The sequence below is a fragment of the Bos indicus genome, chromosome 23 (assembly GCF_029378745.1).
Source record: "Bos indicus isolate NIAB-ARS_2022 breed Sahiwal x Tharparkar chromosome 23, NIAB-ARS_B.indTharparkar_mat_pri_1.0, whole genome shotgun sequence".
Taxonomy (NCBI): domain Eukaryota; kingdom Metazoa; phylum Chordata; class Mammalia; order Artiodactyla; family Bovidae; genus Bos; species Bos indicus.
Window position 1 is genome coordinate 21,525,089 of NC_091782.1, and position 23,929 is coordinate 21,549,017.

The 23,929-nt window shown below is 44.4% G+C and overlaps 1 protein-coding gene across 6 annotated transcripts in view; it reads right to left on the reverse strand.

Annotated features, from left to right (window-relative positions):
* Positions 1–5,394: 5,394 nt before the first annotated feature.
* The window catches only part of ADGRF5 (adhesion G protein-coupled receptor F5), a 112,774-nt gene continuing 94,239 nt past the window's right edge, over positions 5,395–23,929 (reverse strand). For 5 of the 6 annotated variants that reach the window (XM_019985740.2, XM_019985741.2, XM_019985739.2 and 2 more), the window contains 9 exons: positions 22,560–22,772; positions 19,736–19,888; positions 17,610–17,818; positions 16,594–16,773; positions 12,033–13,418; positions 10,589–10,630; positions 9,653–9,712; positions 8,731–8,815; positions 5,395–6,649 (listed from right to left, as the gene is read on the reverse strand). In XM_019985740.2, coding sequence (XP_019841299.2) covers positions 6,570–6,649; positions 8,731–8,815; positions 9,653–9,712; positions 10,589–10,630; positions 12,033–13,418; positions 16,594–16,773; positions 17,610–17,818; positions 19,736–19,888; positions 22,560–22,772 — 2,408 coding nt within the window. In that variant the 3' untranslated portion in view covers positions 5,395–6,569. Of the gene's footprint in view, positions 6,650–7,257; positions 7,325–8,730; positions 8,816–9,652; positions 9,713–10,588; positions 10,631–12,032; positions 13,419–16,593; positions 16,774–17,609; positions 17,819–19,735; positions 19,889–22,559; positions 22,773–23,929 lie in introns of all 6 variants that reach the window. The other variant, XM_019985742.2, reaches the window with a different exon arrangement.

Consider the following 23,929-nt stretch of genomic DNA (forward strand, 5'->3'; position numbering starts at 1 on the left):
GATTCCTGGTTGGGGAACTAAGATCCCACATGCTGTGAGGTTCAGCCAATTAAAAAAAAATACACGTGACTGACCTTATAGTCCAACCAGACCATTCTGCCCTCCTCGCATTTCTCAATAGTTCAAAATGTGTTCCTTTTCACATAAAGGATTTTAGGAAGCATGCTTTTCTTCCTATTTATATGAATAAAGTATAAACTTCATAAAGTCAGGGTTGGGGAGGAAGTCTTCAAAATACAAAACTAAATGCCTTCCTTTCTGAATGATGTATACATTATTTTACAAAGAAAAACATCAGGACAGGGACTTTCTAGGTCCAGTGGTTATGGCTCCAAGCATCCATTGCAGGGGGCACAGGCTCCATCCCTTGTTGGGGAACTAAGATCCTACCTGCCATGTAGCACAGGCAAAAATAAATAAATAAAAATATTCACACACACACACACAAAGTAAAAAAAGACATCAGGGCAAACGACCAGAAAATTCCAAAGTCCTGTGACCCATGTAGTCATGTGATGGCAGCTTACCCCATGAGAGGTCGATGGATCTTTTTTCAGAATATTCATCTGTTTACTTGCTTGTGCTGGGTCTTAGTTGCAGCATGCAAACTCTGTTGCAACACGTGGGATCTAGTTCCCTGACCAGAGATGGAACCTGGGACCCCAGCATTGCGAATTCAGTCCCTCCGTGAGTCTCTTCTCCAGTACTCTTGCCTGGAAAATTCCATGGATGGGGGAGCCTGGTAGGCTACATCCAGTTCATGGGGTTGCAGAGTTGGACATGACTGGGTGACTTCAGTTTCTTTCTTTCTATAGTTCCTTTTGGAGAAGGAAATGGCAACCCACTCCAGTGTTCTTGCCTGGAGAATCCCATAGACAGAGGGGCCTGGTGGGCTGCGGTCTATGGAGCTGCAAAGAGTCGGACACGACTAAGCAACTATCAGACAGACAGACAGACAGACAGACACACACACACACACACACACACACACACACGAGTCTCGAGGTATGAAAGCGTTTGCAGTTCCAAATATGACCTGCAGGTGGCAGTACTTCACCGGTGGTGGGGAGTTGAAGGCGACGTGCCCAGCATTGCAGACGCATTTTGGTTTGGTTTTTAAGGAGTGAGAGGTCAGATGAACAAAAGCTTAGAGGACAGGCCAGCACCTGTGTGTTCAGATCTCTGCCCTGTTGGCCTAAACGTCAGTGGTATACTAGCTCCTGGGCTCACTCTACCTGCCACACCAGACACACAGTGTGGGGAAGGTTGTCGGCTGCAGAGCTGTGAGCCTCTTTTCATCTGGACAAATTAGGCTTTCCCACATGACACCCTTTCCCTGAATTGTCCACACACCTGGAAGCCATGCCTTTGGGAAAGGTGACTTTGGTTGTATTTGCGTATTCAGCAGACAGAATAGGATGGACATATTTGCAGCACGCAAGCCGTATTACTGATACTATCCAGAGAGACCCTTCTCAGGGTGATTACTCCTAAAGATAAAGGAGAGTTTGCAGGTCACCATGTCTACCCCTCAGACCTCATACAGATTCTACAGAGCAGTGTGGGGTCCTTAACTTCTTTTTAAAAAATAATCTGAAGATAAAACTTGTGTCATCTTCTCCCCTGGACTGTGAGCAGGACCTGTGTCTCTGATGAGATATCACTCCCATGAGTAGATTACATGACAGGGAAAAGATGAAGGGGTCTTGCCAGTGTACTTAAGGTCCCTAATCATCTGGCTTTGAGTTCATCTCAAGGGAGAATATCCCAGGTGGGCCTGACCGAATCAGGTGAGTCCTTCAGAAGTGTGTCTGGAGATCAGAGACTGAAGAAGTACCAGAGATTCAAAGTGGCCACAGAAGCCCTTCTGTTGACTTTGAAGAAGCCAACTGCCCTGCTGGGAGAAGACCATAGGGCAGGGGATGGTAAGACACCTCCAGGAACTAAGATGACCTCAGTCCTGTAACTAAAGAGTAGAAATCTGCCAAGCAACTGCTGAGCTTGGAGGAGGACCCTAGCTTTCAGATGAGACTGCAGCCCTAGCTGACAGCTTGAGTTCAGCCTGGTAAAACTTTGAGCCGAAGGTGGCGTTAACCATGCCCAGCAACTGTGTGATAACTACCGGATATGGTTTTCAACCTCTAACTTTGTGGTAATATGTCACACAGCCATATAAAACTAATATGGGAAATACAGGACCTGTTGCAGAAATATCTATTGCTAACAGAAGCCACAGGGCTCTGTTTTCAGCTGTCCATGAAAATGCCAACCAAGCCACATCCAAATGTCAGAACAGACTTTTTTTTTTTTTGATTCCCCGACAGTCAGGTACTGAAGACTTTACCTCCAGGTCTCCTGTTTAAAGCCTCTTAAGTTTTTGGGCTCTATATGCTGAGTGGGAATGTGAATTGTGTGAGGAAAGATGTTAGCCCTCAGCTTGTGAGCTTCAGACACCCCCACCCACGTCCCCACCCCTGGAGAAGAGAAGTGACCATTTGCTGGAGAAGGAGTTAAATTCTGGTGGACGTGGAGAAGTCTGAAACAGCGGCAGTAGCCTATTGCAAAAGTGGAGACAATTTATATTAAAAAAAGCTTCACACCATCTTTTTAGATATTTTATTATTTTAATCAGGGGAAAGACATAGAACTGTATGTTGTTGTTGAGTCGCTAAGTCATGTCCGACTCTGTGATCCCATGGACTGCGGAATGCCAGGCTTCCCTGTCCTTCACTATCTCCCAGAGTTTGCTCAGATTCATGTCCACTTAGTTGAGAACCCCATGGACAGAGCTGTATGCTGGAATGCTATTATTAAGACATGATTGAAAATCCCAAGTCATAACTTTAGAAACCTATAGCATCTCACTTCAAAGCTGCTGCTACTGCTGCTGCTAAGCCTCTTCAGTCATGTCCGACTCTGTGCGACCCCATAGATGGCAGCCCACCAGGCTCCCCCATCCCTGGGATTCTCCAGGCAAGAACACTGGAGTGGGTTGCCATTTCCTTCTCCAATGCATGAAAGTGAAAAGTGAAAGTGAAGTCGCTCAGTCATGTCCGACACTTCGTGACGCCATGGACTGCAGCCTACAAGACCCTTCAGTCCATGGGATTTTCCAGGCGAGAATACTGGAGTGGGGTGCCATTGCCTTCTCCGCACTTCAAAGCTAATAGCCCTGAAATGATGAGACACTCTTTTCATGGGTGTTCAAAAAACACAAAGCCCCTCCTTTATTTTGGACACTTGGGGAATCAGACTTCTGCTGGCCCGCGTCACTGACTTTCTCTAGGGGATGTAGAGCCCCATTTGACAGCACCTTCTCCTGCCACAAATAATACGTGTTCTTCCTACAGGCCACTTCTATGACCTCACTTGTTTCCTTTGTCTTCTAAAATGGTTGTGACTTGTGACTCAGAATAATGTCTTCTGCCACCTCTGTGCTTGCTGGTTGCTATAATCTTTCTCATCCCCACAAAACTTTATTTTTTAGTCTTTCAACCTCTGTGAAGTTCCCTACACGAACCACAAAGGGCTATGTCTTCCCACGGTGTTTCTTAATTTCTGGCCTTAGCAACTAGATCCTGAAATCCCCACGGACTTGTATTTACCTCTTTCTCCAAGTAAACAGCATGACTCGGACGGGAGGGTGGCAGATGCATGACTCATCCAGGAGAGGATGCGTTGCACTGGGCTCAGAATGTTATTCTGGGCTGAGACGACCTCTGTAGTTTGTATCCACTGCTCAGTGGTGGATGCTCTGACCTCATACCCTCTGAAGCATCAGTACAGACTCCATTGCAAGAAACTGACTTACCAGAAGGTCCCTTAATGCAAGAAGGTTTTGCCTGGTGGAACCGGCTTTATACACTGAGAGATTTCAGGGACGTGGGAAAGTAGTGGGCACTTTCCAGGTGAGGTAGGTGCCACATCTCACTTTGTGCCAACACCAGCATTCCCGTTCTTCCTTCCCTGGGAAATCTGCTGCCCAGAGCCCTGAAATCATTGTTGATTGAAAACCAGTGACCCCAGGGCCAAGCATGGCTCCTGCTGTAATTAACAGATTCATAGATCACTCTTTTTTACAATGTTGAATTCTGTTGCTTATTTCAGGGTATTCTTGGCAAAGAGCAGTGACTGAACTGTGCCTCTTGGAGTTGAGCAGAAAACCAGCATGTACTGTACTTCTCCAATGTTTTGTTTGTACAGCTTTTCCGGAATGTGGATCCAGTACTCTGACTTGAAAGGAGGGAAGTACAGGCACACCTCGAGTGTGTGTGTGTGTGTGCACTGGAGGTGAGGGAACGTGCCTCCATTAATGAATGTTGGCAAAGAACCAGATCCCCATCCTGGGGAGCCCCACTGGAGGTTCCTGTCATTATAGAGGTCCCCTTCACAAAATTCAGGACAACAATTCCCAGAGGATCCCTGGGAAGGTCAGGGGAAGGTCAGCGTTTCTTATAGTTCTGTGATTTCGAACAGGAGAACCACAGCCTTCTGAATGCAATGCTTTCCCTGGCTGATCACATCAATACTGCCTAACCCTGTCTCAGTTTTCATGGATAGAACTCCAGAAACCAAATCAGTAAAGCCATTCTTTTCCTGATGTCTAAATCGAATTCAGTTGATCATCCAGCCTAACCTCTGGCTCTGTCTTCTCAGTACCAACTTCTGCCCAAAGTTGATCATCCCCTGGAGAATTTTGAGTTTTATAATCATTTCCTTCAGGGATTTTAAATAATGAACTCTTCAGTTGGGATAATGATGTGACAATTTGCTGGCAAATGTGGGCATAGATATATATGTCACTTGTGAGTATGTAGGAAAAGGGAAAAAAAAAGAGTTCGTTTCCTTGAAACGTGATTGGGATTTCTGTCTGTCCGATCTCTCCCTTCTCATAAAGAAAAGAGAGATAGAGGTAGAATTTAATTAAAAATAAAAGGAAGTGATTTTAAACAGTAAAACTATTAAAAGAAAACTCTTTCAAACCTCAGCGAATAAATGGTAATTGAGTCTCAGCCTCTTTGGTCCTTTCTTCCTGATGGTTGGACCTGTTAGAGCCATCCTTATGAAGACCACACTGCCCATATTTTCAGAGAAGTCCCACATTTTTTATTTCATTATGGCCCCAGGGTCAGACTGTGATTTGGAATATTTGGTTGCTGTAGCTACAGCACATGGTAAACTTTGCTATGGATGTGATTTTAATAAATATTTATATTTTTATGAAATGCACACACACACACACACAGGTGAAACACACACAGCCACATAGTTCACAAACAATCTGCACCATCTGTTCATCAAGGTAAAGTGTCATTAGGAGCACAGACTAGCCAGCTGGAGAGCTTTTTCCAGAAGATTTCTAAGTAGTTAGAATAAATACCAATTAGACAGTAGAAAACTCTGAATGTATATTGGTCTGGGAACTTAGGAACTGGAAGAATTAACACAGAGAGACCTATACAGCACATCCAGGGCCTCTCAATCCATAGTTACTACAAAAATAATAATATACAACACTGTAAGATCATTCAAATCTTTTCTAGCATGCACAGAAAAGTACCTGGTTAAAGCTGTTAAATATAATTCATGACAGTTGGGAGGGTCTGTTTTCAGTGCAATATATCACATTTGGAAATGAATGGATAGACAAATATATATATTTTTGCTTATAAAAAGTGGAACAAACCAAAACCCAAGGCTGTTCTACTAAACTACTAATATTAAAAATGTAATCAGCAGGTGGTCAGCTGGGATCTAATCATCTAATCACACTTCCTCTGTCCATTCATTCCTCTTAGCTCCAACCTTAACACACAGTAACACGTATGTATGTGTTTAGCATCAGGAGAGTCATGTCTTCTGTGAAATTCTTGTAAATATCATCATTCACTTAAAAGCATCTTGATGATATAATTTCCTCCCTATTTTTTCATTGCCTTTTTTTTTTTTTCCTTTTTTGATCTCTCTTAGCTAAGAAAACACCAGGAAAATATTGAACTTTCTCCATGGCTAATTTTCAGTTTTCATTTTGGAGTCATTTTTCAGTGTTGCAGTAAAAGTATTGGGTCATTAACATAGAAATCTTAACATGCCGTCCTTCCGTTATTCTCTATATTTTTTCCTTGTAGTTTCCTCCATCCCTCTCTTCTTTCTTTCTTCCTCTCTTCCATCCTTCCTTCCTAGAATTCACTGAAGAGTTTCCTAAGTCCTGGCCTTTTACTTATTATTTTAATCAAAGCTTATCTTTGGGCCCAGGGTGTGAAAAGGAAAAATGTCCCTGAAATTCTATTTTACAATATAGACAGAGAAGTTGGCTTGAGTTTCAATTAAATACTATACACATTTGGTATCACACAAGAGACAGGGGTGGGGCAGCAACATAAATGCAACAATTTCCTTTGGTCTGTCTTTACAAAAGAAAGCCTCTTCCCTCATAAAAAAAAGTCTCTTCAGCATCTGCTCCCAGAGGCCTGCGGAAAAAACATGTTACCCACGGCTTGGAAAGGATCTCTTTTGCAGAGCACATCCACTGTTTCCCAAGAGGTCCCATGGGCTGGATTTTCCTGTCCTTAGTTGAGCAATGAATAAGCACTGGATGTGTTTTCCAGGGATGAACTGGTTGTTTCCGGGGTGGAAACATTGTATGTTCCTGAAAAACACAACAGCAGCTCAGCTGAAGGTCACCACTTCATGATCACTGGGGTGTGAATCTCTGCTGCTCGCCCAGGGGGCGCTCTACTCCAGGAGCCAGCTAAGCCATGCCTGGAAATGAACCCATGCCTGCCCTCCTCCCCAGACCCAGAAGTCCTGGAGAACAAACCAAGCTGTTCTCAAGCATGCGTGGCAGCCGATAAGACAAGCACTAACTACTTCACATCACACCAGCAGCCAGATTTCTACAGAGGACAGGGAGATCTTGACACGGGCAGCCCTCTGCATGCTGCCTCATGCAACAGCCTAGGGGACATCCATATGGAGGAACATCCCTGGTCCCCTTGGGTTGGTGTGACTTGGGGAAGCTCTCAGGAGGGGTCTGAGCCGGGGAAAGGGAGGAAAGTAAAAAAAGAGGAAATTGCAGGGGAAGAAGAGGCAGGACCAGGAAAGCAGCAGGAGTCGGGATAACAACAGGGGTAGCAGGGAGAACGGCCCGGGAGCAACGGCACAGACTGATGCCAGCGTGGGGCAGGGGGAGGACAGAGCAGGCGAACAGTAGGGGCTGTGTGTTGGGCAGGGGAAGTGACACAGTGCCCACCCTACCATCAGATGGGCGGACTGCCACGGCTAACAGGGTTTCCATCATTGCCTGGGGGAGCCCTTGGGGCTGCTGACAACATAAACCAAAGTTACAGTGATTAGGGAGCCCTCGAATAGGCCACCTTGGATCAGCATGAATGACCCTGAAAGGCTGAGTGGCAGCGGCCGGGAGACTCGGGCCCTAGGACCTCGGGATCTGGGCCCCAGCTCTTGATCTGACTGGTTCAGAAACAGGGAACACACTTCACTGGCCTTACATAATGTGTAACTCAGATTCTGTGGAATCATTTCATAGAGTTTTCACTGTTCTCGCTTTAATGCAAATGCTAAACACCATCCGGGGCTTCCCAGGTGGCACTAATGACAAAGACCTGCCTGCCAATGCAGGAGACATAAGAGATGCTGGTTTGATCCCTGGATCAGGAAGATCCCCTGCGGGAGGAAGTGGCAACCCACTCCGGTATTCTTGCCTGGAGAATCCCATGGACAGAGGAGCCTGGTGAGCTACAGTCCATGCAGTCCCAAAGAGTTGGACACAGTGAAGCGACTTAGCACCACAAACACGATCCAGGGACAATGCCCGCCGAGGGGAAATGTTCTAACATATCCTGGATCTCGGATGATTTCACAACAGATCCAACAAAAAGTGAAGGTCCTCCAGTTTCATGAGTAAAACATCAAGCTGAAGCCCCAAATGCCAAGTTCTCCTGAGCTTTAATAAGTTAGGCATTCCCCAAATTCATTCTTATCCAGAGAGCCATAGTCTGGAAGGCTTTCGACACATTTCATACATTTCTTCGTTTGTGAGATCTGTTCAGTTTGGAGGAGCTGGAAGGAATTCTAGTGCCTGTTTTCCCTGGCAGGAGGTGAGGAGTTGGGGTGACATGGGACAGGAGTTTCAGCTTGCCAGAACAGCTGAGGCCCACTGCCCAAAGTCATTCACATCCTTCATCTTATGTCTAAAGGGAGAAAATGTTCATTGCACATATCCCTAATAGAATAGCTAACTCGGGTGACCCCTCATATGTATGCAAGGATTTAAAAATGCCCATGTGTAAAACAAGAACACTCCAAAAAAAGAAAAAAAAAAAGAAATGAAACTCACAGCGTGGGATGCTATGGTAGGATCCTCTAATTATTTTCTTCACTGTACCAGAACCCAGAACTATGACCTACCTACTCTTATATAACATGAATAGAACTTTGTGTTTGATCAGGATAGCAATTAACATACAGTTCCCATTTTTATGGTGGATATGGTTTTGATGTAGAGTTCTCTGCAGGCTGAAGGCAGTTGCCCTCTGTACCAACCTCCTGGTAGTTTGGGAAAATATAAGCAGTATTTAACCTCTGCTCCAAATAAGGCCACTGTGGGTCAATGCTATGAAGTAGACAGTTAGACACTAGGGGTGAGATTTCCCCCCGGGGCAAATATGTTTAGGTCAACCCAGGAAACATCTAGAGGACGCTACGTACCTGTTTTACCAAACAAATTGTTAAATCTTCTTGATATTGGAGAACTCATTGAAAATACAGGTGTAGATGAACCTATGGACGTTGACTAGAGAAGAAAAAAAAAGAATTACAAAGTAAACATGTTAGTCCAAGGTCCTGTGTGAATGTGTAAGATGATTTGTTTGCTGCCCTCTCGTGGTCACTGCCTGCATTTTCATCTCACCTAAGGAGAGGGCCTGGATGAACCTGAATTTCTATTTCAGACAAATTAAGCCGGAAAGCCTACTGGTGGCCGTTAAGAATCTGCCTGCAATGCAGGAGGCCTGGCTTCAATCCCTGGATCAGAAAGATCCCCTGGAGAAAGGAACGGCAACCCCCTCCAGTGTTCTTGCCTGGAGAATTCCATGGACAGAGGGGCCTGGTGGGCTTAAAGTTCTTGGGTGCCAAAGAGCTGGACACGACTGAGTGAATACCACTTTCAATTTAAGCAGGAAAGCCACCTTTTGAAACACCGGAGTCTCGTCATAGGTATTAGGCAATTGACTTCCAAATATGTATTTTACTGTTTGATAAGGTTTATTGTCTTCTGACATGTGAAAACAAATAGTTATTTTCCAAGAAGAACTACACAAAATTCATCATTATTCTTCAAATTGTGTTCTCAAGGCTCATAAATGGCCTTGAGTTTCCCCAGAAGATTGCTTCTCGTGGAAATTTGGTCTTAACTTCCAGTTGATACTATCCAAGCTATTGGACCCTATAACCCCTATTTTAAGATGTGGGGACAGCATCTAAATGCTAGTTCATTGCCATGGTTTTTTATTAAAAGGCAGAATCAGGTACAAAGCAAACACGGTGGAATAATCTGTAATTATTACACTACACTACAATTGGTAGTGGAGAGAGAGGGGTTTTTCAGAGTCTCTACAAAGAAACTATTTACCTTTGAGTGCTGTGAAGACCATTTTGACCGTGAATACTTATTCAGCAAGGCTTCCTGCACCTGCAGAGTTTAAGAGAAGCCACTGTCAAATGCTGAGAAGGGTTTGGAGAGAAAGGAAGCTTTCTATACTGTTGGTGGGAATGTAAATTGGTAACAGCCACTGTGGGGACCAGTGTGGAGGTCCCTTAAAAAACTAAGAACAGAGCTACCATATGACCCTGCAATCCCCCTCCTGGGCATATACCCAGAGAGCAGTACGGTCCAAAAGGATACATGCACACCAGTGTTCACTGTAGCACTGTTTACAATAGCCAAGACATGGAAGCAATCTAAATGTCCATCGATAGAGGAATGGATAAAGAAGATGTGGCACATATATACAGTGGAATATTACTCATCCATTAAAGATAATGAAATAATGCCATTTGAAGTAACGTGAATGGACCTAGAGATGGTCATACTGAGCGAAGTAAGTCAGAGAAGGAGAAGTACTGTGTGGCATCTCTCATATGTGGAATCTAAAAAGAAATGATCAAATGAACTTATTCACAAAACAGAAACAGACTCACAGATTTAAAGAAAGAACTTACGGTTGTCAGGAGGGGAGAGTGGGGGGAAGGGATAGTTAGGAAGTTTGGGATCAACATGTATACACTGCTGTGTTTAAAATGAATAACCGACAGGGTCCTACTCTATAGCACAGGGAACTCTGCTCAATGTTATGTAGCAGCCTGGATGGGAGGGGAGTTTGGGGGAGAATGGATACATGCACATGTAGGGCTGAGTCCCTTCACTGTTCACCTGAAACCATCACAACATTGTTAATCAGCTCTATTCCGATATAAAATGAAAAGGTTAAAAAAAAGAGGCCATTGTCAACCTAACATGTCATGGTTCGTTAGACTTTTCTAGGAGCATGACTGTTATGGTTCTTACCTTCTGATCCCAGAGGCATCCGAAGAGTAAAATGAATAATCCCTGAAAAAAATTAGAAAGAAGTGCATTTTAATCATATTATTTACTAATCATATTCTTGTCTAGCAAAATAGGAAGTATTGTTCACATAGCATAGGATTTGTAAGCTACTTCTTTCTACAGCTGCATTTATGGTCAAGTAGATGACAATGATGTAGCAGGTTCACACCAAGGGACCTTCAATGTTATAACGTTATAAGGATATTTTCAATTTCCCTATTTCCACCCAATTATAAGCTGGAGGTCCTGCTGGTTATGTTATTAAACATGCCTCTTATGTCTACAGTAGCCCTCATAGTTGTAATGGGAACATAGGGCATGAGGTAGAATAATCAGTACCTCCTAGTCAAGTCATCATTAGACGTGAGCCTTAGAGTTTGGAGTAGCAGGATTTGCGTGGTCTTGGCATGAGCATCTAGGGTGATGTCTCAGCATGACCTCCAGATGCCCTGCCTACTCACCAGCACATGGGAGCCTAGGGTTACCATTCATCTATTGGTCAAATCACAATCAAGCATCCCCTCCTTGTGCTCCAAAGGCTTGTTAAAGCCCTTCCAACAATGTGACTTGTATTATAATTAGTTTTGCACTGCTGGAGAGCAAAGGGAATGTCTTTTACATTTTCATATAATGAAAGTGAAGTTGCTCAGTCGTGTCCAACTCTTTGCGACCCCATGAACTGTAGCCTGCCAGGCTCCTCTGCCCATGGGATTGTCCCGGCAAGAATACTGGAGTGGGTTGCCATTTCCTTCTTCAGGGGATCTTCCTGACCCAGGGATCAAACCCAGGTCTGCTGCAATGCAGGCAGACTTACCATCTAAGCTACCAAGGAAGCCCATTCATATAATGAATGGAGCAGAATTCTTTCAGCCTTCAGCAAATGTTACCTGAGAACCTACTATGTGGTATCAAGCATTTACTTCATTTGTCGAGGTTACCCAACTTCTAGCCTGTTCCAAGGTCTTTGCTGGAACTAGGGAGGTACTGCTAAGTAAGAGAGGTGCTTCCACCTCACCAAGGCAGAGCGCATTTAATGCTTGTGGAAATTAACTGGAAAGGCTCTTTGGTTTAACGGTGGTATTTGCGTTTAGGATATAATAGATGGCATCAAGATAACATTGGATAAATAGCAGAATCCAGTGTAGGGGAGGGACTTTCCTCCCATGTACATCATCAAGGCACTTAGCAGGAGGCACATATGCAACTAGACTATAATGCAGGTGATAAGAGGTGTGAGGTTCCATGGGAGCAGAGGAACGTGCCTTTTCTCTTGCACTGAGTTCTTGCCATTACTGTTCTTTAGGGCCAGGGCTGCCTCTGAACTCAAACCCTTCCTCATTCCTCCCCTTGTTTGTGTTTCTACCATTGCAGATCCTGGCCGAGAGCGCTGCCCTGCAGAGCATACCTGGAAGGCATTGAGGAGGGTGAACACAATGTGGAACACAGCGTTGCTCCCCTGGAACACGGTGGCCAGCCCGAAACCCCAGGTGAGCCCCAAGAGCGGCGTGAGGACCCCAATGCTCTTGGCGACCTGGAACAGGCTGCTCTTCTCCTGCTTGCTCGGCTTGTCCCCGACGGAAGGCCTCAGGATCTTGGTGATGACCACGACCGTGATGGTCATGTTTACCACCACGATGATCAGGGCCGGGATGACGAAGGCCAGCAGAGCTTTGGTGTCCTCCCAATTGAGCCAGCAGGCGTTCTTCCTCATGTAGACCTCCCGGGGCTGGGTGGCCCCCACTGTGATGATGGAGATGACCAGAGGGCAGCCGTACCCCAGAGAAAAGGCGATCGTCTTCTGAATGGACTTGCTCGTGTCGTGTAGAATGAAAACCAGGCGGTAGAAGAGCATGAGCCCCAGGGTCAGCATCCAGAAGAAGACACTGAGGTAGAAGAAGTGGACGAAGAAGGTGGCGGCCACACAGGCCGTCTCGTTGAGCGGGAAACGATGGTCGTGGATGGCGGCGGCCACGATGAACCAGACGTCGGCCACCAGCAGGGAAGCAGTGATGTTGACGATGCAGATGTGGCGCATGGAGGAGGTCCGGTTCTTGGTCACCGATTTCCATACCACGGCCTCCACGACGAGGCAGGCTGCTAAGCTCAAGATGGAAAAGCACAGCCCGATGTAGGAAATGATATCCAGCAGGATTTTCAGGAGAGAATCGGGGTCTGGGGAGTCGGGGGACATGAGGATGGAGAAGGAGGTGAGGTGTTCACAGCTGCAGGACACGCTGTCCTCAGTGACCTCTTTCACATAGCACCCACTGCTGTCCCACCCCCCGGTGTGGTTGGCGAGGTCGAAGTTCCAGAAGACACACTGCGGTATCCCGCCCAAAGGGTGGTTGTTTTTGAAAGTCATCAGAATCCTGAATGGCGTGGTTATGCTGCGGCTGACGGTGGTGGTCATCACCAAGCTGTTGGCAAAGTTCTGTCCCGGAACATCCCTGTCGAGGATGGTTTTGAGAGTTGGGAAAGCCACAGTGACAACAAATGAATCTGGCTGCAGGTGTTCCAGCTGGCATCCATTGATGGTCACGTTGCCCCAGAGGTCAGAGTCCAAGAAAATAAAACTCTGCCTGTACGATTGGGGGTGGCCAGGTTTTATGACCATGCTCTTCATCTGCACGTTAGGTTGGGAGATGGTGCTGTCTTCTGCTCGTAAAACTCGGGAAAATCTTTCCACTGAATCCAATAGCTGTGAGCTATAATTGGTTTTTTGCTGCTGTGACATCTTCCAGGTATTCAAGGCAGACTTGCCAAGGATGATATTGACCGTGGAGAGGACGTGCTGTAATTGACAAGGCATGGGATCAAACCAACTGAATGTTTTCAATCATAAAAGAGAGAGAGAGAAAAAAAAAAAGAACATCTCCTTGGAAACTGGTTAAGTGGGTACATGCAGGCATGCATGCTCATTTGCTAAGTCATGTCAGACTCTTTTGCAACCCCATGGACTGCAGGCCACCAGGCTCCTCTGTCCATGGGATTTCCCAGACAAGAGAACTGGAGTGGATTGCCATTTCCTCCTCCAGAGGATCTTTCTGACCTAGGAATGGAAACCGAGTCTCCAGTGTCTCCTGCACTGGCAGGTGGATTCTTTACCACTGAGCCACCTTGGAAGCTCTAAGTGGGTACAGGGAAAAAGAAAAGAGAAGGGGGAAGTGCAGCATCACAGGCTGAGGGGACAATGATCCACCTTCTTATGGGAAAAATTAGCAGAGGATGGACCCCCCAACTTCAAGACTTTGTGAAATGTTTAGCAGTCGTGACAGTGAGAACCACCCTTAAAACTCACTAAAGTCGACTCAGTAGGCTGGCAGAGATATTTATTAATTGCTTTATGTTTTATTTTATTTTAAATCTCAAGCAAGTAAAGGCTTTTGGAATGGGTGGTATTTCACTAGCAAGGGTGAGGGAGTCCTGGAAGACCCTCTCAAATGCTGAGCATCAAATAAGACACGTGAGTGTTGTTAAAGGCACCTTTCTTTTTTGCTCGACATTTTGATTCTCTCTCCCATACACTGGGAATTGTCATTTGTGGCTTATCTCCACGGAGAGAAGTAGCTTCTCTCTGCCCTTCTTCGTGTGGTTCTCTTCTCTGAAATGATGAGCCCTGGAGTTAGTTGAACAGTGGCCCCAAAATGACTTGTCTTAATTCCCAAACTCTGTGAATGTGACCTGATTTGGAGAAAGGGTCTTGGTAGATGTTATTAAGGATCTTGAGAGAAAAATCACCCTGGATTACTTGGGTAGGCCCTAAATCCAGTGACAAGTATCCTTAAAAGAGACAGAAGAGGAGGAGCTAAATGGAGAAAATAAGTCATGTGAGGACAAAGTCGGAGGTTGGAATGAGGCAGCCACAAGTCAAAGAATGCCTGGAGCTACTAGAAGCTGGGAAGTGAACGTGATAGTCATTCAGACTTGCCTGACTCTGTACAGCCCCACGGACTGTCGCCTGCCCGCTCCTCTGTCCATGGGATTCTCCAGACAAGAATACTGCAGTGGGTAGTCATTCCCTTCTCCAGGGATCTTCCTGACCCAGGGATTGCACCTGGGTCTCCTGCATTGGCAGGCTGATTTTTTTTTTACCATCTGAGCCACCAGGAAAGCTCACTAGAAGCTAGAAGAGGTGATCAAAGATTCTTCCCTAGAGCCTTCAGAGGAAACATGGTCCCCAGACACCTTGATTTCAGGCTTCTAGCCTCAAGGAGTGTGAGAGAGGACATTTCTGTCATTGTAAGCCACCCAGTTAACAGCGGTTTGTTAGAACAGCCCTTGCAGATCTGTATAAGCTCCTTGGACTCTTGTAACCCAGGCTGCTTGCCGGTTGCCTCTGGTTGGGTTTGTCCAGTGAGAAACATCAGCAGGAGGTGGGATGATGAGAGAAGAAAGAAGCTGAGATCTGTTTTTCCTGCATCCTCATTTCTTCTGTCAGCATATCTTTGGTATAGTTATGTCCTTCCCATACTACAGCTCCTGCTCAGTGATCCCTCCTCCAGGGTTATGGGTGCACTATTTCCCTGCTTTCCCTGTTAATCCTCAAGGTAGTAAAGGTTTCTAAATGTTTCTGGTCTCTGGTTGCCTCACACTTTTTAAAAAATTCCTAGTTTTACCTCTGTAAGTATCCCTTCGCTAAAGTATCTTCATTTGAACTCTGGTGGGTGAATTCTTTACTCTTAGAACACTGATTACTGGGGAAAAAAAAAAAAGAACCTTCTTACACTGTTGTTGGGAATGTAGATTGATATAGGCAGAATGGAAAGTTGTATGGAGGTTCCTTCAAACACTAAGAATAGAACTATCATTTGATCCAGCAATTCCACTCCTGGGCATATACCCAGACAAAACCATCATTCAAAAAGATAAATACACCTCAATGTTAATTGCAACACTATTTACAATAGCCAAGACATGGAAGCAATCTAAATGTCCATCAACAGAGGAACAGATAACTATGTAGTATATATATTCAATAGAATATTACTCAGCCATAAAAAGAAAGGTAATTGTGTCATTTGAAGAAATGTGGATGGGACTCAAAGACTGTCACAAAAGTGAAGTAAGTCAGAAAGAGAAAAACAAATATTGTACATTAATGCATATATGTGGAATACAGAAAAATGGTATAGATAATCTTATTTTCAAAGCAGAAACAGAGAACAAACATATGGATACCGAGGGGTAAAAGGGGAATGGGATGAATTGGGAGATTGAGATTGACATACATACACTAGTACATGTAAAACAGATGGCTAATTAGACCTATTGTACAGCCCAGGGAACCCTACTCAGTGCTCTGTGGTAACAGAAGTGGGGAAAGTGAAAGTGAAAGTCGCTCAGTCATGTCTGACTCTTTGTGACCCCATGGACTATATAGCCTATGGAATTCTCCAGGCCAGAATACTGGAGTGGGCAGCCTTTCCCTTCTCCAGGGCATCTCCCAACCCAGGGATGGAACCCAGGTCTCCCACATTGCAGGTGGATTCTTTCCCAGCTGAGCCACAAGGGAAGCCCCAACTGAAGTGGGAAGGAAATCCAAAAAAGAGGGGATATATGTATATGTATAGCTGCTTTACTCTGCTGTGCAGCAGAAATGAACACAACACTGTAAAGCAACTATACTCCAATTAAAAAAAATAAAGAACACTGATTGCTTCAAAGGTCACGTTTGGTGAGAGACTGTTGAGAATCCCACCTTGTACATATTCTGAAAACCTTTCATTCCTAGTTTTCTTAGAAAGCAGGTAAGAATTCATTCTCTATTAATGAAGAAACTAATGAGATTCTTTAAAAAGTCATCTTAAGATCCCAAGATATACACGCACATGCTAAAAGCCAGAGCTGGCAAGGCGCTGCTTAGGAAAAGAGAGAATTTGCAGTGGAGAGAACTTATGTTTCTTGACCCCAAGTGCTGAGGGATGAAGAGATGAGAAGCCAGACTCCTGTAAGACGAACAAACTCACCGTCATCATTTCTGAATTCACTTGGGTTGGAACTGTTGAGAACAGGTCCAGGATGTTAATAATAGCTCCCAGGGTCCCAGAAAATGAGTCGACTTCAAGTTTCACTTGCTTTGTGCTAATGGAAAGATTCCCTAGGTAGGACGGGAGCTTCTCGTCCTGGGTGGGGCTCTTAACCAAAGCCTAAGAACAAAAAAGCCAACACAATCAGACAAAAAAAAAAAAAAAATTGCAACTCATTTATTGTAACTTATGGAATTTGAGGACTCTTGAATTCTCAGCAACATAAGCATGAGAGGTGAAAGTATTTATTTTGATGAAATGAAACATATGTCCTCGCCACATGGCACTCACTTCTACTCTAGGTAAGAGAGGTCAGCTAGCCCCTTCTAGGACTATAGATGACTTGTAAGGATAAAGGAAGTCTCAGACCTGTAAAAGCATAAAGCCCAATTTTTTTTTTCCTATTGATGAACCTTACTTTTAAAAAAATTAATTTATTTTTTTCGGCTGTGCTGGGTCTTCATTGCAGTGTATGGGCTTAGTTGCCTAGTGGCGTGTGGGATCTTAGTTCCCCCGACCAGGGATTGAGCCTGCGTCCCCTGCATTGGAAGGAGGATTCTTAACCACTGAACCACCAGGGAAGTCCATAAACCTTACTTTTTATTTTGCTTTCTTTCTGAAAAGATTAGAACTATTAGCTTGATATAAAAATTCTTCAAAGGAGCACATTTAGAGGGGATGACTTCACCACCATGACTTTTATCATTGAGCTAACAGAAACCAAGGTGAAGGTGCCCAGCTGGTCCTAGGGCAGAACGCACATTGTGTTGCCTCTCTATTGGTATTCACGCAAAATATTAAGCATGTCTAGGGTTGCATCTTATTCAGAAATAAACAAGTGTAGCTTTGAGAGCAACACAAAGCAGCTCAAAGTCCATTTTCCTAAGTGCAGAGAAATAGGCTCAGCTAAACATAGCTCCCCACCAAGAGCTCAGAGTCAAGGGTTTAAGGATCACCTTGGCCAGCTGGAGCAGAGCATTTATTGGAGCAGAGATGCAGTCATTTCTCTCAATCTGCCACTGGGAGCCCACGCATCTATAAGTTATGATCCCTCCAATAGGACTCTCACGGCTTCTGGTAATGTTCGAGAACCGGCAAAGTTTCTGGATGACTTTCCCAGGCTCCCCAACACCTAGGATAGGATCCTGGCAAGTGATGCTCTCCCCTGCATTGGGAACGTGGATATAAAAGGCACAGTTGAAAAGAGGAGAAAAGATAGTTGAAACAGGACCAGGCTTAGGTGGCGTTTTGATATTTGAACTCATCTTCACTTTCAGTGACCTTTTCCGAGTTTCCACACAGATCTGATTCTAATTTGCACTGGCTTTTCCTCTAAGCCTCATTCCCACCTCCAATCTCCAGGAATTTTCTCTTTGCTGCCTGTAAAATCTAAGCGATGAAAATAACAAGAGCTTAATGTGTACTCATCCAGATAAAAGATATGCAGGTGACCATGAGTGTTAGGGATTCATGGGATCTTCATGCATGGGATTCTCAACTCTGATGCTTAAGAATCACCAGAGGAGCCTTGGAAATACCAATGTCCAGGCTCACTCCAGTCCAAGTAGATCAGAACCTCTCAGGCTGAAATTCAAGCTTCAACAGTTTTTAAAGCATGCTTGTGATTCCTGGGTGCAGCCAAGGATAAGAGGCACCATTTTAATCTAAAGCTATAATTAGCAGTAGGAATTCTAGGCACCCATGACCTGAATATTCTAGACAATATTTATAAGCATTTATTCCTTCTGGTTTCCCTTAAGGAAGACTTCACTTTTCCTCTACCTAAGACCAGACTTCATTGGAAAATGGCATTTGTTGCAGAATCTCCATCTCCAGGGAACTTGGGACTCTCTGATGAGCAGAAACACCTCCCCATCATCTTTTAGCATTTATTGAGTTCCCAGCCACTGTAGAAAAATCATAAAACACCTAAGTAATTTTCTATTGGGAAAAGGCTGAGGAATCAGACTTTGCAAGAAGAACAAAGAGGAGAACAAAGGTAAGTGAATAAAACATGATGGCACCTGGGCTAAGACGGGAGGACAGAGGAGAAGTGACCTTGGCTGCCCTCTGGAAAAGGTGTGCTTGGTGGGGTCAAGGGATGGTGACTCAGAGATACAGGGAGCTCTTCATTGCTTCCTACTTTGGTGTCTGGGCCTCAGATACCAACACCTATGAGAAGGACCAAAAATCCCTCAATAAACTCAAACAGGCTTGGTAACAGAGGCATAGATCCTTCAGACATCATGGGGTTTTTTATAGAGACGATTTATGGGGCCAGGGGATTGCTTATGATGCAGGCCCAGGAGTATCTTTTTACCTTAAAAAATAGTATATGAGGTGGTATTGGCTCAGCGATAACAAAGGATGGGAAAGACAGTTTCTGATGTTTTATTATTTTTAAGATATTTCGATGTGGAACATAAATTTATTATGGTATTGATTCTGTCTCATATTTTGGTTTTTTGACCCTGAGGCATGTGGGATCCTAGCTTCTCAACCAGGGATGGAACCCACACCCCCTACATTGGAAGGTGAAGTCTTACCCATTGGACTGCCAGGGAAGTCCCTCTGATTCTTTTTCTGTAGCTCTGGGAAACAGTGCTGATGGGGGCATATAGTAGACTGGATATTTGAACTTTGTTGAAAGTCTGTAACTTTGCTGAAAGTTCAAAGTGGCCTCAGCCCCATACAAACACCATCCACTCTTAACTGGTGAGGGCAGGGCTTCAACTCTCAGAATCAATGGGTATATGGCTTTATCTGCCGAGCTTTGTTAATTTCTTCCCACCTAATCACTACCAGAGTTAATCAGATAGCCTCTTCTAGCCACCCACAACCGTCTCTAGAGCAGAACTTACCCCATTACATGTGATAACATTTTAAAATCACATGTATCTCTCTCTTAGATGTGAGGCCAAGAAACATAGCTTATTTCTTTTCAATCCCCCATGCTTAGCTCAAGTCTTGCCACATGAAAGAGATTAACACACATTTATTGATGGATGAATGAGGGAGTGAATCAATAAATGAATCTCTGCCCATGACTGTAACATTTTAAAATAATTAAAAGTGCTCTCACCAGGAACCAGGTTAAGCTTCATAGACGGGCTCTGGACTGAATTATTAGCGGCATTGGCAAAGTGACAGAACACATCCACATTTTCTGGACAGGAAACCGAGTCTGCCACGAAATGGTGTTTGTAGCACACTTGCTTTTCATTAACTTCTTTTACTAAAATAAAATCAAAGAACGAAGTCACAACATAAGTATTCAAAGCACGGATTTTGTTAAAAATCATCCAACGTGGATAAACTTGTTCAAACTGTTTTCAAGATTATGTGCCACATTCATCTTTTATGTGGTTCGCAAAATGCCACTAGCCTAGAAGTAACTAAGCCTGCACTGGCATGCATGCTGGCCAAAACCTTACCTCCACCATTCATGGCTCCAAGTCTATGCCCACCCAGTTTCGGACCATCAGAATGCTTTCTCAGCATCCTTCTATCTACTGAAACCCCATCATGCTCTGCACTTTTATCCTATCCTGCTTTCATCGCATTTGCTTAGAGGTCACCAAAGGAGAAGACCTGGAGAAGGAATCAGTTACCTCCTCCAGTATTCTGGCCTGGAAAATTTCACAGACTGTATAGTCCATGGGGTCACATAGAGTTGGACATGACTGAGCGACTTTCACACTTCACTAAAGGAAAAGAGGGTGTCAGAGGATGAGACGGCTGGCTGGACAGCATCACCGATGCAATGAATATGAACTTGGGCAGATTCTAGGAGATGGTGAGGGACAGGGAGGCCTGGCATGCTGCAGCATATGGGGTCACAAAGAATTGGACACGACTGGGTGGCTGAACAACAACAACTCCTACCAGACCCTAAGGTTTTAGCGGGTAGGTACCTGGTCATACTTATCTTTGCATCTCCTAGTGCCTAGGTCAGTGTTTGGCACACAGAAAACCCTGAACACATGCGTGTTTACCACAGAATGTTGAAATGCTTAAATATTTCCGTACCCAGATTGATTTCATATCCCCCTGCTACACATCCTTCTCTAAATTGTCTAGTTTTTATGGGATTCCCCACTTTTCTGAACTTCCATTGTTCTTTCCATCTGTTAATGCTCATTTTGGGGTATTTAATATTCTATATATTGCCTTTTAGGACATATGCTCTTCTGGATATTAATCTACATGCCCCACTTCTTTGATCTCCCTTTCATTGCCTCCTGTATTCTTTGTGTTCTATATTAAGCAGGAGGTCCCCAAGAACCATTCTTGAAAGTATGAATGAGCTCCTAAATCCCTGGTGATGGTGTCAGTGAGTTAAGATTTGGGATTGTGAAGTCATATTTGGTTGATCTTTATCTGAATGAATCCTGAGGGATCTGGGTGGAAGGTACATTCAACCAGACAGGACTTGAATTTTTTTTTTTTTTGGTCAGGTACCATTGAGTGCTACCAATGGAGTCTCTTAAGTTAATTATTCCTCAGCTTGGAGTTCCTGGACCACATAGGTAGTATAAATTCAAGCCCTAAACCTAGGCAGGACAATCATAATTCTCAGGTGAAATTTTTACCTTTTATCAGCAATGAGGCCAAGCTCTTAACTCTTGCAGATGAATTTTAGTTTTTTCCTAGATTCTTCTTCTTTTACTAAGCACGTCATTATCTGAGGGTCCTGACGTTGTGCTGGTGGGTGGGGTGCCTTAGTTACTGCCTTGGGATCAAGGCCTTCTCTCTAATACACGTCAGAGCTTTCAAACTCAAATTCAAGATTCTGGGTTTCTGATTTTGGCAAATGCCTTCAGGGCATCCCATCATTAGCAAAAACATTTCCTATAATTCTTCTTTTTTTTAATTTTTATTTATTTTTATTTTTTAATTATTATTTTTACTTTATAATATTGTATTGGTTTTGCCATACATCAACATGCATCCACCACGGGTGTACACGTGTTCCCCATCCTGAACCCCCTCCCACCTCGCTCCCCATACCATCCCTCTGGGTCATCCCAGTGCACCAGCCCCAAGCTTCCTGTATCCTGCATCGAACCTGGACTGGCGATTCATTTCTTATATGATATTATACATGTTTTAATGCCATTCTCCCAAATCATCCCCCACTCCCTCTCCCACAGAGTCCAAATGACTGTTCTATACATCTGTGTCTCTTTATTGTCTCGCATACAGGGTTGTCGTTACCATTTTACTAAATTCCACATATATGCGTTAGTACACTGTATTGGTGTTTTTCTTTCTGGCTTACTTCACTCTGTATAATAGGCTCCATTGTTTCTGTTACTCTTTGGGCTGCTCAGCTGTGCATTTACAGGATTCTTGTGGTACTATGATTGCATGCTAACTCCTGCACAGAGGGAGGAATGATCAGAATATCTAGTCTACTATATGGAACATGTAGAAGGCTCGTGACGGTAACTTAATATGGTCTTCAACAGCCATCACTAGAAACAATGGGCTCCACTCTCACAGACTCTCAAGATTTTGTCACAAACCACTTGCTCAGATGGTAAAGAATTGGCCTACAATGCAGGAGGCCCAGGTTCGATCCCTGGGTCGGGAAGATGTCCTGGAGAAGGGAATGGGTACCCACTCCAGTATTCTTGTCTGGAGAATTATATGGAGAATTATATGGTGGGCTACAGTCCATGGGGTCTCAAAGAGTCCGACATGACTGAGCAATTAACATTTTCACATTTCAACGAGCCACTGGCCACATAGCAAAATAGAAGGCAGTAAAGCCTCATGGACTCCTCTGTTATATTCTGTCTGATGGAATCCTTACGTCTCTTTACCCCTACTTTAAGAGTAAATATGTAGACTCCATGTATATGGAATCTTATGTCCTAACAATTCAGCAGTGGGCATCTTACCAGCAGGAAAGGACGAGGAACCCACTTGAAAAATAACCCTGTAGTCTGAATCTTCCTCAATGCAGCATCTGATGTGATGGGAGCTATGGCATGGAATTGCAGCTTCCACAGGATCAACCATGATGTTGGACTCTAGAGGCAGCGGGTACACGATGACATCTTTGGCCATGACCCTGTACAAATTCTTGTATCGAAATACACAGTGATAGGTTCCTGAGTGGAAGGAAGCCAAGAAGAGATGGAACAAAAGTCATCGCTCCAGAAAGGCATTAGCTGAACCTCAAAAACATCATGCTGAGTGACAGAAGCCAGACGCAAAAGGCCACATATCGTATGATCCCAGTTCTATGAAACGTCTACAGTAGACAAATACACAGGAACAGAAAATAGAGTAGTGGTTGCCTAGGGCTGGGGGTTTGGGAGAAAATGAGGTGACTTGTAAAGCATATGGAATTTCTCTTGGTGGGGGTGGGGAGTGATGAAAATGTTCTCAAATCGACTACAGTAAAGTTTGCACAATTCCAGTACACTAAAAGCCACTGAACTGTATCCTTTGAATGAATCAATTCTATAGTGCATGAATTTTATTTAATAAAGCAATTGCAAAATCAAACAAACAAACAAACAGGAAGGCATTGGCTGAAAAAGTTAAGAAGAGGATTGGGTTTCCTTGTCAAGCTGGGACAAGTGCACAGTGACCCCTCCTGGGCCCTAGATGAGAAAACGCTCCGTTGAGTCCCCTCCTGGGCTCTCTGTGCATTTGAACCCATCCTCATGGAAATATTCACTTACTTTTGAATACAATGTAGTGGCTTATCCAGAGTCAAACAGCCTGTTGTAGTGGGATCGAGTTTCAAATCAGGTTCCCAAGACCTCCTCCAAGGCTCTTTCTTTAACCAGGAGGGAAAAAATGAGAATTTTGGTATGTGCTGGGCTGGGGAGTTCTTTGAAGAAAGTTGTCAGTGAGATGGAGCCAGAGCCCTGGGGTCTTGTGACACCATCTCTAAGGGAGTAGATGCCTCTGGTTCTGGCACATCATTGCACCGCTAAGGAGTGCAGAGGGAAGGGGGAAGGAGGGAGAAGTGGATTGTGAACTCTTGGGAGAGTTTGACCTGTGGACTCTGGGATTAGATGTCTGACGCTTATCTAAAAAAGTCTGAAGATGACAATGGGCCGACTCAACTTTGCAGGAGTGAAAAGAGAAGGCTGCAGCGGGAGTTGCCTGCACGCCCAGTGCTTGGTGAAGCAGAGCGGACTACGGACAGGGCTTGGGTTGACCTTCATGAAAGCCACCTTTCCCACTGGACTTCACACCAGAGCCCATCAGGGGATGAGCCGCCGCTGGGTCAGCTGCTGTGGGGACAGCCGGA